This window comes from Zalophus californianus, chromosome 2, assembly GCF_009762305.2.
Source record: "Zalophus californianus isolate mZalCal1 chromosome 2, mZalCal1.pri.v2, whole genome shotgun sequence".
In the NCBI taxonomy this organism is placed as follows: Eukaryota; Metazoa; Chordata; class Mammalia; order Carnivora; family Otariidae; genus Zalophus; species Zalophus californianus.
Genome location: NC_045596.1, coordinates 54,886,249 through 54,901,462, shown reverse-complemented (window position 1 = coordinate 54,901,462; position 15,214 = coordinate 54,886,249). Strand labels below are relative to the sequence as shown.

The window sequence follows — 15,214 nt, the reverse complement described above, 5'->3', positions numbered from 1 at the left end:
AATCATTCTGTGGTTTTTATCACCGAGGTATGCACACTCAAATAGCATATTATGCAATTTTTCCTCTTTTGAAATTTATGTAAATATAATCATATCTTTCTGTGATTTCATTATTTCCCTCAACATTATGTCTTTGAGATATTCCCATTTTATGCATGTAACTATAGCTACATCATTTATTTTTCACTTCAGTGTAGAATGCCCTAGAAAGAATATACTGCTATTTATTAATTCATTCTAAGGTTGACAAATATTTCAGCTATTTTCACTTTTATAATTATGAACAATGCAGCTAATTAACATCCTTGCAGATTAGTGCATGCATTCCTAGTGCATGTGCAAGAGCCTCCCCAGGTCATAAACCAAGTAGATGGTTTGCTGGGTCATAGGTTTTGCTCAGACTCAACTTCAGCAGATTCTGATCAATGGTTTTCCAGGGGGTTTGTAGACACTTGACACCACCACCAACAGGGAGTGAATTCATGTTGCCCTACCTCTTCATCAAAATTTTCAACAAAATTGACTTTTGCCAAACTGGTGTGTATGTATGTATAATAGTAACTCATTGTGAATTTAATTTGCATTTTCCCTATTATTAATAATGTTCATCAGTGGTTATCAACCATTAGTATTTTGTCCTTTATCAATAGCTACTCATGATTTTTTGCCCATTTCTTTTTTTCTTTTTCTTTTCACTTAACATACAGTTAATATGCCATTTCCTATTATATTTTTGTCTTTTAATTTATTCTTAGAAACGTTTTTTGGGAAATGAATCCTTCATTTTGGGAAATGAATCTTTTTCCATTTTGTGGCTTGGCTTTTCATTTTCTTTATAATATATATAAATGAACAGTGTTCTAAATTTTAATATAGTTAAATACATCATTCTTTTCTTTTATTATTAGTATTCTTTGTGTTTGTATAAGAAATCCTTTCTGATCCTGATACCACTGTCTTAAAAAAAATCGTTTTTCCTTTTTGCATTTAAGCCTTTTTTATTCTACATGGAATTGATATTTGCATATGTGTTTGACTTAAGGATTTAATTTCATTCTTCCCCCTATATGAATAAACATTTCTCTTAGCACCACTGATTGAGCAGTCCATCTTTTCTTGGATGATCTACCATGCCATCTCTGCCACAAATCAAGTTTCCACGTGTGAATTGGGATGTTGCTGTGCTCTCTATTCTGTTCCATTGATCAGCTTGTTTTGCATTGTGTCAATATTACAATGTTTTAACCTCTATAGTTTGACAATAAGTGTTGATACCTGTTATATTAATTACCTAGTGTTGCTGTACCAAATTACCATAAACTAGTGGCTTAAAACAATAGAAATATATTCTCTCAGTTATGGAAGCCAGAAATCTGAAATCAAAGTATCAACAGTGCTGGCTCCCTTGGAAAGCACTAGGGAGGAATCTTTCTTTGCCTCTTTCAGCTTCTGGTAACTTCAGGCATTCCTTGACATGCAGCTACATAGCTGCAATCTCTGTCTCCATCTTGACCTTTTCCTCTGTGTTTCTCCAGTACAATAAGGACATTAGATTATTAGACTAGAATCATTAGATTCAGGATGTTCCTGGATAACCCACATTGGTCTTATCTTGAGATCCTTAATGTAGAATCTGCAAAGACTCTGCCAAATAAAGTCACATTCACATGTTCCCAGACAGACATATCTTTTTAGGGGGCCACCATTCAACCCAGTACACCTGAATTTGTCACCATCTTCTCCAGGTATGTCTTGGTTATTCTTGACCCTTTTCTTTTCCATATCAAGTAATACACACACACACACACCTTCATATTGGAATTTTTATTTAGCTTGCTTCAAATCTAGAGGTCTAGAGAAATAATTGACATCTTCATTTATTTATACATATTTACTGTATTTCAATAAAGCTTTAAAATGTTTTTGTTAAAGGTCTTGTGCATCTTTGGTTAGATTTAATATTAGAGGTTCTTTTTTGTCATTGTTAATTCGTATCTTTTTAAAGAACATTTTCTTACTGGTTTTTACTGGTATATAGAAATATGACTGGTTTTTGTAATCCCTTTTCATGTCCTTTCTTTTTTGTATTTGGTATTTCTAAGTGCTGAGTCTCTCCTAAAGTTTTTAAAGCAAGATAGACTTTCTTCTTGGCTGCTTTTCTGTGACTCATAGTCTGGTCCAGGGGTTCTCAATCAGGGACAGTTTTGTCTCCCAAAGGATATTTGGCAATTCCTGGAGACATTTTTTGGTTGTCACACTGGAAGGAGGAGTGCTCCTGGCATCTAGTATCTACTGGCCAAGAGTGCTGCAAAACACCCTACAAGTCACAAGATAGCTCCCTACAACAAAGACTTATCTGGTCCAAAATGTCAATACTGCTGAGGGTGAAAAATGCTGTTCCAGTATGTGACTTCCCTCATCTTACTTTATTAGTTATTTTTCCTTCATTTGTTGAGTTCAGGAAAAGCATTGAATCTGTCACCTACTAAAGAAATCTTTTTGGTTTTTGTCAGTGTTACAGATTTATCTCCATTTTCATATGTTTAACGTAATTTTAATGGGTTTTCAAAAAAGGAGATATATAGTCAATCTGCCACTTTGGACAAAAGTCTCCTTATTTGCATGTAATCAAAGTTTACCATTTCAAAATTAACAACTAGTTTTTAGAATCAAAACTAAATGTCCTTCCATAAGAATACCTCCAAATCCTTGAATATTTTATTTTCCTTTCTCTTTACTGTATCTCATTCTACTTCAACTTTCCCAAAGGACAATGAATACAATTAAAATTTTATGCAATGTGGATTTGTGCATAATAAGCAAGCAGGAGTTTTCTGGTTATTTCCAATATCTTTTATGATGACAACAATTTATTGACCTTTTATTTTTTATCATCAGAGACTGTTAAGCTAATAACTTCTCAGAAATGTGAAAGGTTTTCTTATCTTGTTTAACTGCAATTTTTTTCTTTGTCTTTCACTTTCCTTTTATGAAGCCAGTTTCCTTACTTCCCCTGTCCCCACCCACCCTTGGGGCAAACTTTACTGTGCCCATGGGCAGCTCCAAGAGGAGGTCAACACTGTGGGGCAAGGAAGTAGAGAGCAGAGTAGAGAAGGGGGACAGGAGTTAGGGCAGGCCCTGTATGGGGTGTAGGGCTCCTGCATGCCTCTGGGATCTGAGCCTAAAAGGCTTTGATAGAGTCTGGTGAATGCCTCAGGGGAAATGGTATTTCCTGGCTAGTTTTAGGTTGATGTATGTGACCTTCATCTCCTTGGCCTCAGGGTTCTGCACAACTTTGAATCACTCCCCTTTGGTGCTCACTACCTCGTTGTTGATGTATTGGATCAGCTTCTTAAGGGCCTCCCTGGGAGCTATGGGCTGGTAAATCTTCTGATCCTTTGTGCTATCCACCATCATGTACTTCTGCAGGTTGAAGGACTTCAGTTCATCCTTTTGAGGGCCTCTGAAGCATCTGGGCAGGTCCTGGTTGGGGCCATTCCAAGTTGGAGGTCCCTCCTCCTTCCCTTCTACTGGCATCTGCACAACTTCTTCCAAGTCTCCCTGAGCTTTGGTTAGCACCCTGGGCCTGCTCCACTGAACAGGGAGGGAGCACCTCCAAGAGTACATGCACCCCTAGCAGCTCCTCCTCAGCACCTCATCCTGGGTGTCTCCAGCAGCTGCATGTAGGAGAAGCCCTGGTCTCTTCTTTGAGGTTTTCAGGCCACTGCAGGGGCTATGTGGAGATGGGCATTAGACCTTGGACTTCAGAGGTCTGAGTTTGCAGCTTCTCTTCTTTCCTGGCACCACTCAACTGCCCTAAGAGCTTCTGCATCATATCCCCTATTGTACCCCCTTGGAATGTGAGCAAAGCCAGGCACATAAGCCATCATCCTCTCAGTGAAGTCCTCCATATCAAAGGAGGATGAATTTCACTTCTTCCATTCTGATTTGGATGGCTTTTGTTTTTCTTACCTGATTGCTCTGGCTGAGATTTTTAGCACTGGATTGAATAGGAGTGTTGAGAATGGGCATCTTTGTCTTGTTTCTGATTAAAGGAAAAGTTTTCAGCTTTTTACCATTGAGTATGTTAACTGTGGACTTGTCATATATGGCCTTTACTATGTTAAGGTACATGCCTAATTTTTTAAGAGTTTTTAATCATGAAAGGATGTTGGATTTTATCAAATGCTTCTGTCCCCATTAAGATGATCATGTGATTTTTATTCTTCATTCTGTCAATGTGGTGTATTATACTTATCAATATACTTATGTTGAATCATCCTTGTGTTCCAGGGATAAATCTCACTTGATCATGGTGTATGATCCTTTTATGTGCTGTTGAATTTGGTTTGTTAGGATTTTGTTTGATTTTTGCATCTATATTTTATCAGGAATATTGACCTGTACTTTTCTTGTAGTCTCCTTATCTGGCTCTGGTATCAGGGGAATGCTGGCCTCATAAAATGAGTTTAGAAGTATTTCTTCCTCTTCAATTTTTTGGAAGAGTTTGAGATGATTGAATTCAAGAATTCAACAATTCAAGAAATGTTTGGTAGAGTTCCCCAGTAAAGTCATCTGGTCCTGGACTTTCCTTTGTTGCAAGATTATTGATTATTGGTTTAATTTCCTTTCTGTTATCGGTCTCTTCAGATTTCTTGTATCTTCATGGCTTAGTTTTGGTAGATTGCATGTTTCTAGGAATGTACCCATTTGCTCTGTAAATTCACATAATAAATGGGACAGTTTGAGTAGAAAGTAGCAGAAACCCAATGAACAAGTCAAAGATAGGAAAAAAGGAAGGAAGGAAGGAAGGAAGGAAGGAAGGAAGGAAGGAAGGAAGGAAGGAGGGAAGATTGTTGGGAAAATCTAGAGATTCATTTGACTTCAGGTATAGTGGGATTCAGAGGCTCAATGTCTTTAGGCTTTCTCCACATGGCAGATGACACAACTTACATCTACTCTATATTCACATGTTTTCAGGTATTAACTGAAGCAGGAAAAGACAATTTTCCATAATAGTACTGATGAATATACAATAACCTAATTCTAAAATTTTAATCTCTAACCCAGATATCTCTGAACCCTAAACTTGTGCATTCAGTGGTCTACTTGACATTTCCACTTGGATCTCTCATAGGCCTCTTGATGTTATATCTAAATCCAATTCTTTTTTTTTAAAGATTTTATTTATTTGACAGAGAGAGAGAGAGCACAAGCAGGGGGAGTGGCAGGCAGAGGCAGAGGGAGAAGCAGGCTCTCTTCAGAGCAGGGGGAGACCCTGACGTGGGACTCGATCCCAGGACCCTGGGATCATGACCTGAGCCAAAGGCAGTCACTTAACCAACTGAGCCACCCAGGCGCCCTCTAAATCCAATTCTTAAAAGTTGTTCCCTTTCTCATTCTCTAATTCCTATTTTTTTTTCCACTCAGCCAATGATGTCACTGTCCATCTAGTTGCTAGAATACTACTCTCTCTTATCCTCATGTCTAATCCATTCACAAATGATGTTTCTACTTCTAATTCACCGTCTCCATCTTAAACCTAGCTAATGCGATCCCTCATATAGGCAGCTCACCATAATCATTGCTTCCACTCAAGCCCCTCTAATATCTTACGTACATAGCAACCAGATGATCTTTTAAAAACATATATATTACTTTACTTAAAATTTCATAAGTGACTTCCAAATGTACTTAGAATAAAATCCCAGCTTTTTATGAAGTCCTCCAAGGAACTTAATGCTCTGGCTCTCCTCCTTGCTCACTGTTCTCAAACCATATTGGCCTTCTTTTTGGAGGCTCTGCACATTCTGTTCCTTCTACCTGGAAGATTGTCCCATGATCTTACTCTTTTTGTTGCTTATTCCATCTGATCTTTCAGATATCACTTAAATGTCCCTCCTTGGAGAACCCTTACTTATTATAGAACCCCAGCCATTATCCTATATTACTTTACTATATTAGTTGCCTCTTGAAATTAATTTATCTTTGTTGATTACTGTCTATCCCTCTAGTCTATGAGTCCAGGGACAACAACTTTTTGCTTCCTAATTTTTATCCAGTGTTATCATAGTGCCTTAAACGTAGAATATTCCTAATCAATTACATTAAGTGAATAAATAAATGAGAAAAAAAGGAAGGAGACAGAATATAGTGAAAGAGTCATGAAGAGATGCAAAAGCTGGCATTTTTTCTTCACAATGTTGTTTATGATTAACCACAGCTGGAGAATCAATCAGTTAATGAAAATGTTATTGTACACTTATTTTGTGCAAGACTGTGAAGGATGCCAAGGTCTAAATAGTACAGTCTCTTCCTTATTGGAGTTTTTTTTTAATTTAAATTCAGTTAGCCAACATATAGAACATCATTAGTTTCAGATGTAGAGTTCAGTAATTCATCAGTTGCATATAACACCTAGTGCTCATCACATCACGTGCCCTCCTTAATGCCCGTCACCCAGTTACTCCATCCCCCCACCCACCTCCCTTCCAGCAACCTTCAGTTTCTTTCCCATAGTTAAGTGTCTCTCATGGTTTGTCTCCCTCTCTGATTTCTTCCCATTCCATTTTTCCCTCCCTTCCCTATGATCCTCTGTGCTGTTTCTTGTATTCTTCATATGAGTGAAACCACATGATAATTGTCTTTTTCCTATTGACTTATTGGAGTTTACAATATAGTTTATGTATGAAAGTCTGTACATGGAAAAGAATGCAAACAAGATAGATTAGATAACAAGATAATATGGCAATATGAGAGCTGTCACAGTACAGGATATAATTGTCAGATATATATGATGTGAACAAAAAGTATTTTAGGAGTTCAGAGGAAGGAAAAATCCCTTTGAACTAGCAGGAAGTTTTCTTGGAGAGGAAAGGGACAGGGATATATTTTATTGGTGCATCCACCCTCTGTTGTTACATATTCTCCTGACAGTAGCAGAAAATCTGCAGAACTTGCCTGACTTATTTTCATGGGTGGACCTGGAAAGGGATTCCCTAGCTGGCATCCAGTAAGTACTGATCTTTCATGAGGACTTAATCTGCATGCAGTTCCCAGCCAGAGGGAAGGTGCAAGCTCAAGCTTGCAGAAGATAGTAACTGGATGTATTATTAGTCAGAGTCACAAGTATTGTTTTAAACATGTCATTTTGGTTTTTGATGCTGGAGTACAAACCAAGGACTCCAAGTGGGATCTGATTTTAAGGTGACTTTTTTCCCATTTTAGGCTTAGACTCTATCTTGTTTTAAGCAGAATAATCTCTAAAAAAAAAAATCTATTCTCAGGTTTCAACCATGAAAAAGGAAGGGTACAATTAGTTTTTGTAATTTCGACTAAATATAATATTATTGAGTTCTCAGCAGAAAAATATAAACAGTAAGTTAATTTTCTCCAGAAATTGCTTACAGTGATGATTAGGTGTCCAAAAAGGAACAGTTTTTCAGAAGCAGAAAAAAAGCAACCTCCCAAGAGATGATCTTTTATGAGGTTTAGATTCAGGGAATAAAAGATGTATCTGAGGTCTTCTTTAAGGATTTCCTGCCCCAGGACTCTCTACCCACAACCAACCTGAACATCTGTCATCAGGTATATAAGTATATAAGGGTTGTCAATGTCACTTAATATAATTAAGAACACAAGATCTAACACCAGATTCCCTGAGTTTATATGCCAGAACCAGCACTTTCTATGCCACCTTAGGCAAGTGTCCTGACACAGTTTCTTTATCTTTAAAATGAAGCTGATAAGAATTAAAAAAATACTTTACTCCTAAGGTGGCATAAGGTTTAAACAAAGGAATTGGCTCAATGCATACCTTGTAGTATGAACTTAGTACATGTAAGCTATTATTAGTGGTCATAACATACCATACTGTACCAGAATCTACCCATTTTTAAAACAGAGGTCGACTCCTCAGGGAATGATAGTCTTGCTAATAATCACATTTTAGTTTGAATAGATTCTTACCACTTTCTTATACTCTGATATGACAGAATCCTGATCCTTTCCCCAAATGCCATTATGTGCACAGTTCAGAATTTCAGAGGACATTTATATAAAGTGCTGGAGACCTTAACATCAGGTTTTCTCCCTGTTCCCTGAGATATGGAAATAAAATGAGCTCAGAGAAGCTTAGTGAAATCATAAATGACATAACTCAAAAGTGATCCAAACCCTGAAATGACCATACAAAAGGGGGTCACCACTGGAGTCTCCTGGCTCCCACTTTGCTTTAGATTCCCATGGATTTCTATTTATACCTGGCAACATGATCTGCAGATAAAACAAAACAGTGTGTTATTATCTTCTTCCCTTTACCTTATTGTTGATTCTTAATTCATTTATTCATTCACGGATTTATTCAAACCTGCACTGAAGATTTACTGTGGGCCAGGCAGTGTTCCAAACACTGAAGATAAAAAGATGGATCAGACACACTCCCCAGCTCACAGTCTAGAGGGGGAAAGGCACAGCTGTGAACTGGTATGATAAACACTATAACAGCCTCATGTGCAAGATGCTGGGGTGGCCCAAATAAAGGAGTGTTGAACTTTGAGGAGGGCAAGTCAAAGATAACTTATTTGTCCCTGGAGTGTCTGGATGATAACAGAATTGTCATTAAAGGAATTGCCAGAGGAAAGAAGTGTATTGTAGGAAGAAGAAATGAATGTGCAAAGCCACAGAGGTATGAACCAGTCGAGTGGGATTGGGAAAGAGTAAGTCATTCAGTAGATAAGAAAATGGGTATTAAAGAGGGCACGTATTGAATGGAGCACTGGGTGTTATACACAAACAATGAATCATGGGACACTACATCAAAAACTAATGATGTAATGTATGATGATTAACGTAACATAATAAAATAAAATTAAAAAAACAAAAAAACAAATCTTTCAAAAAGAAAATGGGCTTTGAAGGTGGAGGCGGGGCAAGGGTTAATGAAGGCATAAGATTATGGAGCTCACACTGACGGAGACATTGGGCTTGAAGCAGGAGCATAACATACTCAGATTTGCACTTTAGGAATATCACCCTGGTTGGTAGCATTGTGGGGGAACAACTGAGAGGAAAGAGGACAGAGTAGAATCACAGAAACGTGCCAGTGAGGGGATACCGCACAGGCCCAGGCACAAGTTTCTCAGGAGCTGATATCAGACCATAGCAGTGGAATTGGAGGAAGGGAGGGAGATTCAATATTTAGTTGAAAAAATCTACTGAACAGTGTTACTAGTTTAAAGGAGTCAGGGAGAGGGAGAAATCTTGTGGGGAGGGAGGCAATATTCCCCCTTCCCAGAGGATGTAGTATTGGGGGCAGGGCAAGATTTACCAGGGGGTGGACCTTATGTAAACTTATGTGGACCTGTGATTTCTCATTTCTGACTCTTAGTCCAGTGCTTTTTACTGTGAGGCACTGCCTCAACAGTCTTTTGAGAATTAGGTTCCAGGAAATCAGCTCACTGAACATCCAAATCCTTCAATGGCTCAGGCTGGAAAAGCCGAGTAATAAAATGCTGATGGTATGGAGTGTGGTGAAACTTATTCCCAAAGCTGGTACCAGTTGTGAAAGCTTGCCTGCCACGGAAAGGTGACTAACAAGTGAGGGTGTCAGAGTCAAAGGACACGTATTGTTACTTATTGTGTCAAATGCTTTAGTGATGGGATAATAATTTAAGAAAGAAACGAGTTGATACAAATAGTGGACTAGTTTCCGTATTTGGGAATAAGACAAATTTAGGGTGGGCTTTCTTAAAAGTGAGGATGCTGGAGTGCCTGGGTGGCTCAGTCGATTGAGTGCCCAACTCTTGATTTTGGCTCAGGTCATGATCTCAGGGTCGTGAGATCCAGCCCCGCATCAGGCTCCTCGCTGGGTATGGAGCCTGGTTGGGATTCTCTCCCTCTTCCTCTCCCTCTGCCCCTCCCTACCCTGCATGGGCTCACTCTCTCTCTCCCTCTCAAAAAGATAAACTAATTAAATTAAATTGAATTAAATTAAAAATGAAGATGCTGCCTTTAAAAATAGCACAGATACTTAAATTAATTTGACAATAATCAAAATGAACATCATCAATAGTTTACACCCAGCAAGGTGTGAAGTGTGTGATGAACATTATTTCATTTAATCTTCAAAACAACTCTGTGAGGTGGATACTCTTGTTATCCTGTTTTACAGAGGCTTGACAAAATTGCACAATTTTGTTAAGGTTATTCGTTTCTGCAAGGATTAGAACCTCTTTTAGTCTTACCACTATGATAAACCAGTTCCAATCTGGGAATAAACTGAAATTGTCTTTGCCTCAACTCTCTAGAAAAGACAAGGAGTAACATTTTTCTTTTGACTAATACTTCTCTCATTTAATTTTTCTAACCAGATGTCTAGGATATTTCGACGTTCTTCTGGAGGGGGTCGGTTTATCAAATCTCATGTTATCAAACTGAGGTATGTAAATTTAGTTTGCAACTTCAAACCAGTACCCTTAAGAAGCACTCCATCAACATGACTGACCAGCTTCTCCAGGCAAATCTTTGCAGGAACACAGAGATTTCATAAATCCTGAACAGTGCAGCTTATACTGCATAGACATTTCCCAGTTACAATAGGAAGATGTAAAGTCCTCTATGTCAAGAGGCAATGTCAGTTATTAGACATTGGAAGGGGAGGAATGGCACTGGTGACACACCTGCTCCTTTCAGCTCAGGGCTAGGTAGAATGTAGGCCAGCTCTTCTTGATTATCCTCATTCTAAGCCTATCCAACAACAACAGATGATGACTTTCTCTGCAATAAGGTTTTTCTTTAATGCCACTGGATTTTTATTATTTCTAATACCTTTTCATTTTTATGTTCTGATAAAAGGCAATATGCATAAATTGAACATATACTTGTTGCAAAGAGACTCAAATATCAGAATCCATCTCGAATGTACTTTTTATATGATGTCCAAAATGCTTGGCATTTGCTGGAATAATATATCTTGTTTTCTGCCTATTTTGATGAAAAATTTTAAACTTTTTCTGTGGCCATCAATCAATATACAAATATAAGTATTTGTAATACTTATTTGTCTGCTTCACTTCTTGATGGTAGAGTACATATACATGTGGTTAAGGAGCCCCTGCCTTTTCTTCTCTCCTGCTCTCTATTTTTGTTCCTTCCTTACTTTGCTTTCTCCCTCCATCCCTCTCTCCTTCCTTCTTTGATTCTTTATCTGTTTTAAGGTTAAATTCATCCTCAAAGGTCAACTAGAGGCTTTCTAAACGTACACATTATAGTATAATATGTGATCCCTCTATCAAAAGATTTCCTTTAATAAGTGCTTTCTCTAATTATCCACTTATCAAATACGTATTAACTGACCATCAAATCCCCCAAAATAAATGACTTAATACAATAAAGGTTTACTTCATTTCCATGGAATAGTCCAAAAAGTCGGGAGTGGCAGCAAGGACATGGGTGCTGGGAGAGATGTGGAATGGAATTGCCTACTGGATCTTCAGCATCTGGTTGGCAAACACGGGAAGAGTGAAAGCATGGAGGGTAGTATGGGAGGTGTCAGGGGCCAGGCTGGAGGTAGGGTGCATCATTTCTGCCCACGTTCCATTGTCCAGAATTCATTCGAGTTTCGATAAACTGCAAAGGAGGCCAGGAAATGATATCTAGCTCTGTGCTCAGGAGGAAAAGGTAACTGGGTTTCATGAACACAAAGCATTGTCTCTGCCATACCAGTACTGAAAAATGATGTCGGTTATGATGGTTCAGAATGTCTTGAAAAGCAAATTGTTTAAGTGTATATAAAGCATGATTTCATGAACATCTCCTCCTCTCCCACCCTCCCCTCGCAGGCTATGAGTTAAGTAAAGAGCAAGAACAATTTTTTTCAGCTACATATCTGAGCCAGTATTTCTTGAGATAATTTAGAAATTTGATGTACACATATTTCATCCATTGTTTTTTAAAATTTAGTGTGAATCTTAATAGGTAAAAATAGCTAATGATTAGAGAGGTGGCTTTATCTGCTTTTTTGCTCTTCAGTCCAGATGAACACGGCATGAAAATTCTTATGGTGCTCATGTTTCGATACCCATCTACTGATAGTGTTGAGCGAATCAAGAAAAAAATTGAAAGGATTTTATATCAAAGTCTGAAGACAAAACAGTTGCCTTTGACTATAAACAAACCTTCCTTTACACTCACATGTAAGTCCTTTTACCATCTTTGTGATTCCCTTGTATTCCTCTTTACTTTTCATAAGAATTTAGGTCAGTATCTTCTCCCGTTTTAAGACTTCACCACTGACATACACATATCAGTGTGGAATAAAACTAAAATAAAAATTCACTATAAGGCAAAGTTTAATTTTAGGAATTTATTCTCATATTTGATTAGGGCTTTTGCTAAGGTTTCTAAGTTTTTTCCCATATACCATGTTGGATCTTTTCAAAAGCATGAGAGAGTAGGTATTATTTTCTGCCATTTTAAGGAAGCTGAGACTCAAGGAAAATATAAGACATGGGACTAGCCAGCCTTGGGGCCAAAACTAAAGTACAGGTGTTCCGACTCCCAGAGATCTTTACGGGTCAGTTCCCAGGGTTAGCTTCTACAGTATCAGGGAAACAAACATCCTTATGAAGGTTTACCCCTGGAGGACGAACCGTTGACATGATCTATGAAGAGGTTCTCTAGATTATTTCCAACTTAAAACGATGTTTCATTCATTTCGTCATTTATTCCTCACAAAACGAAATCGGAAAAGTTTTGGTTTTCCCCAAAAGTAGAAGAAAATGAGGTCAAAATGTTAAGAAATTAAAACTACCTCACAGCTAGTTGGAATCCAAGCTGAGAGGCATAATAATGTGTTTCAAATGTTAAGTCTCAAGGTCAGGTACTGTGCCTTTTTAGTTCCTTACCCCGCCCCCCAAACACTAACCTGTAAATCTCACACACAATAGGTATTCCAGTTGTGTTCACTGTTCTGATTAAGTACTTCAAGGGCAGCTATTTCTGATTTATTACCAAGAAATAAGGCTTGCCCTTTGGACTGGAAAGTTTTCCCCTCGAAGCATCCATGAATTTAAGAAAAAGATTGTCTAAAGGTAATTTCTCTGTTGTTAGAAATCAGGAAAATACTCAAAATCCATTTTGAGATAGAATCCTTGCACATATTAATGACAACTTTCATGAAGTAATTAGAAATAATGAAGAGAATGGTGTCTACCTTAAGTGTTAATTATATTCCAAAGTAAAGCATATTTTTCAATATTCTACAAAAGGCAATCTCAAATTAAATTTCAATTTCTGATAATATAATTGTCCCTAATGCATGAGCATTTATGCTAACATATCCATCATAAAAAACATGTTAAATGGGGTTTTTTAGAATTTTTAAAAAAATAATTTTTACAATTTTTTAAAAAAATTATTTTTCAGACTTCCTGGTCATGCACTCTGAATTTTTATTACACAGGTTTGTTTTAATATCAGAATAACTCTATTCTATGACTATACTCAATAAACAAATATTTTCTTCCGCCCCATACATATCTCCTGTTAAATAAGGAGAAGTGAAATGTCCAGGAAACCTCTAGTAGTGTTTGGGGCTCACATCCCTCTCTTGGGGAGGTCAGTGATCCTGAGGAAATCATCACATACTTCTTTATTTTCTCTGCCAAATGAACAAAACAAAACAAACACCAAACCAAAAAAAAAAAAAAAAAAAAGCAATGAAACTAAACATAAATGAACACGAAGAGAAATTTGAAGGGAAAAAAGATGTCACAGAAGGGAGGCATAAAGTGGTATGGGAGGGGTTCCTGGACTGGCTGTATGTCAGCTTCTTCATGTCTCTGGTGCCTGCTGCCTGAGCTGCAACCTACTACAATATTCACCATGAGGAAGAATCCTCAGTGAGAGAAGGCCATCAACTTGCACTGAGTGAATTCCTATCCTTTGTAGACCAGGGATTGAAATCGGGCTGTGAGGGGCCTGTGATGCCCTTCGCTCCCTGGAGCTGCCCTTTCAACAATGGCCATCAGGCATATGCTTGACACACATTGGCTGGTACATCGAATACAGTGAGCACCAGTTGTGATGGGAATTGAAGGTTGCATCTTCGAATTATACTGGAGCTCCTAAGAAGGCAATCAGGGACATGATTTATCCTTACCATTCTTTCCTAATTTTCTAATTTCTTTTTCAGATCTCATAGAAAAAAATCAGAAAACAACAAAATGCTCTCTTTTCATTTTAAAGTAAAATTATACATTTTGGACCAAATCAAATCAGAGTTATGTATATATTACTTAGCTATGAAAAATCTCATACCCTCTTGAAAAATGGATGCTTTGGATAATAAACATTTCTTGTAGTGACCATTTGAACAAAATCACATAAAAACAGGAACATATTCTTCTACCAACTAATTCAATGTTTTGTTTATTCCAGCTATTGACAGCAAAAAGATGAGGAATCTTCTCAACAGCCGTAAGTTCCAAAACCCACAATGAACTGTCCATTTCATAGCAAAGATAATGAATAAAAGCCACAGAAAAGTTAGAAGTAGAATTTATAAAGCCTTTTTTGCTCATCTTATGTTTTTGTAAACCAAATACTCGGTGTTTTTATTACTGCTTATTTTTAATATTTAAAACATTTAAATTTATAAATTTACACCAAGTACTTCAAGGGTTTTTTTTTAAGATTTTTAAAAATTTATTTTAGAGAGACAGAGAGAGCTTGTTCAAGTGGGGGAGGGGCAGAGGGAGAGAGAGAATCTCTAGCAGTCTCCCCACTGAGCACAGATCCCAACGCAGGGCTTGATCCCAGGATGCTGAGATCATGACCTGAGCCAAAATCAAGAGTCAGTCGCTCAACCAACTGAGCTACCCAGATGCCCCTACAATTTCAAGTTTTATGATTTTCAGGATGTAGTAAAAAAAAAAAAGAATTACATAGTATTCTTGATATTATAAGTTTTCTAACTATCTTTCTAATATTGTATTTTAATATTCTCCCACAATTCAAGAGAATGTTTTAAAGTGGTAACTAGTTAAGTTTTCTTCTGTTAAAATTTCTGTTTTCTTGCATTTTTGCTGAAATATCTGGCATGTACATTTTCTGCCTTCCCCCTTCCATTTCCTTTATCTCAACTTCTTATAGGATTATTGGGTCATATACACTGGGTCATATAAATTCTATATTGGGTCATAGACATTGGGTC

The 15,214-nt window shown here is 37.5% G+C and overlaps 1 protein-coding gene and 1 pseudogene across 1 annotated transcript in view; one reads left to right on the top strand and one right to left on the bottom strand.

Moving 5' to 3' along the window:
- The window catches only part of LOC113925572 (transmembrane protease serine 11F), a 101,275-nt gene that overhangs the window by 74,457 nt on the left and 11,604 nt on the right, over positions 1-15,214 (top strand). The window contains exons 4-6 of the mRNA XM_027600108.2: positions 10,371-10,438; positions 12,031-12,194; positions 14,440-14,478. Coding sequence (XP_027455909.1) covers positions 10,371-10,438; positions 12,031-12,194; positions 14,440-14,478 — 271 coding nt within the window. The remainder of the gene's footprint in view (positions 1-10,370; positions 10,439-12,030; positions 12,195-14,439; positions 14,479-15,214) is intronic.
- Positions 3,214-3,929, bottom strand: LOC113924481 (annotated as a pseudogene).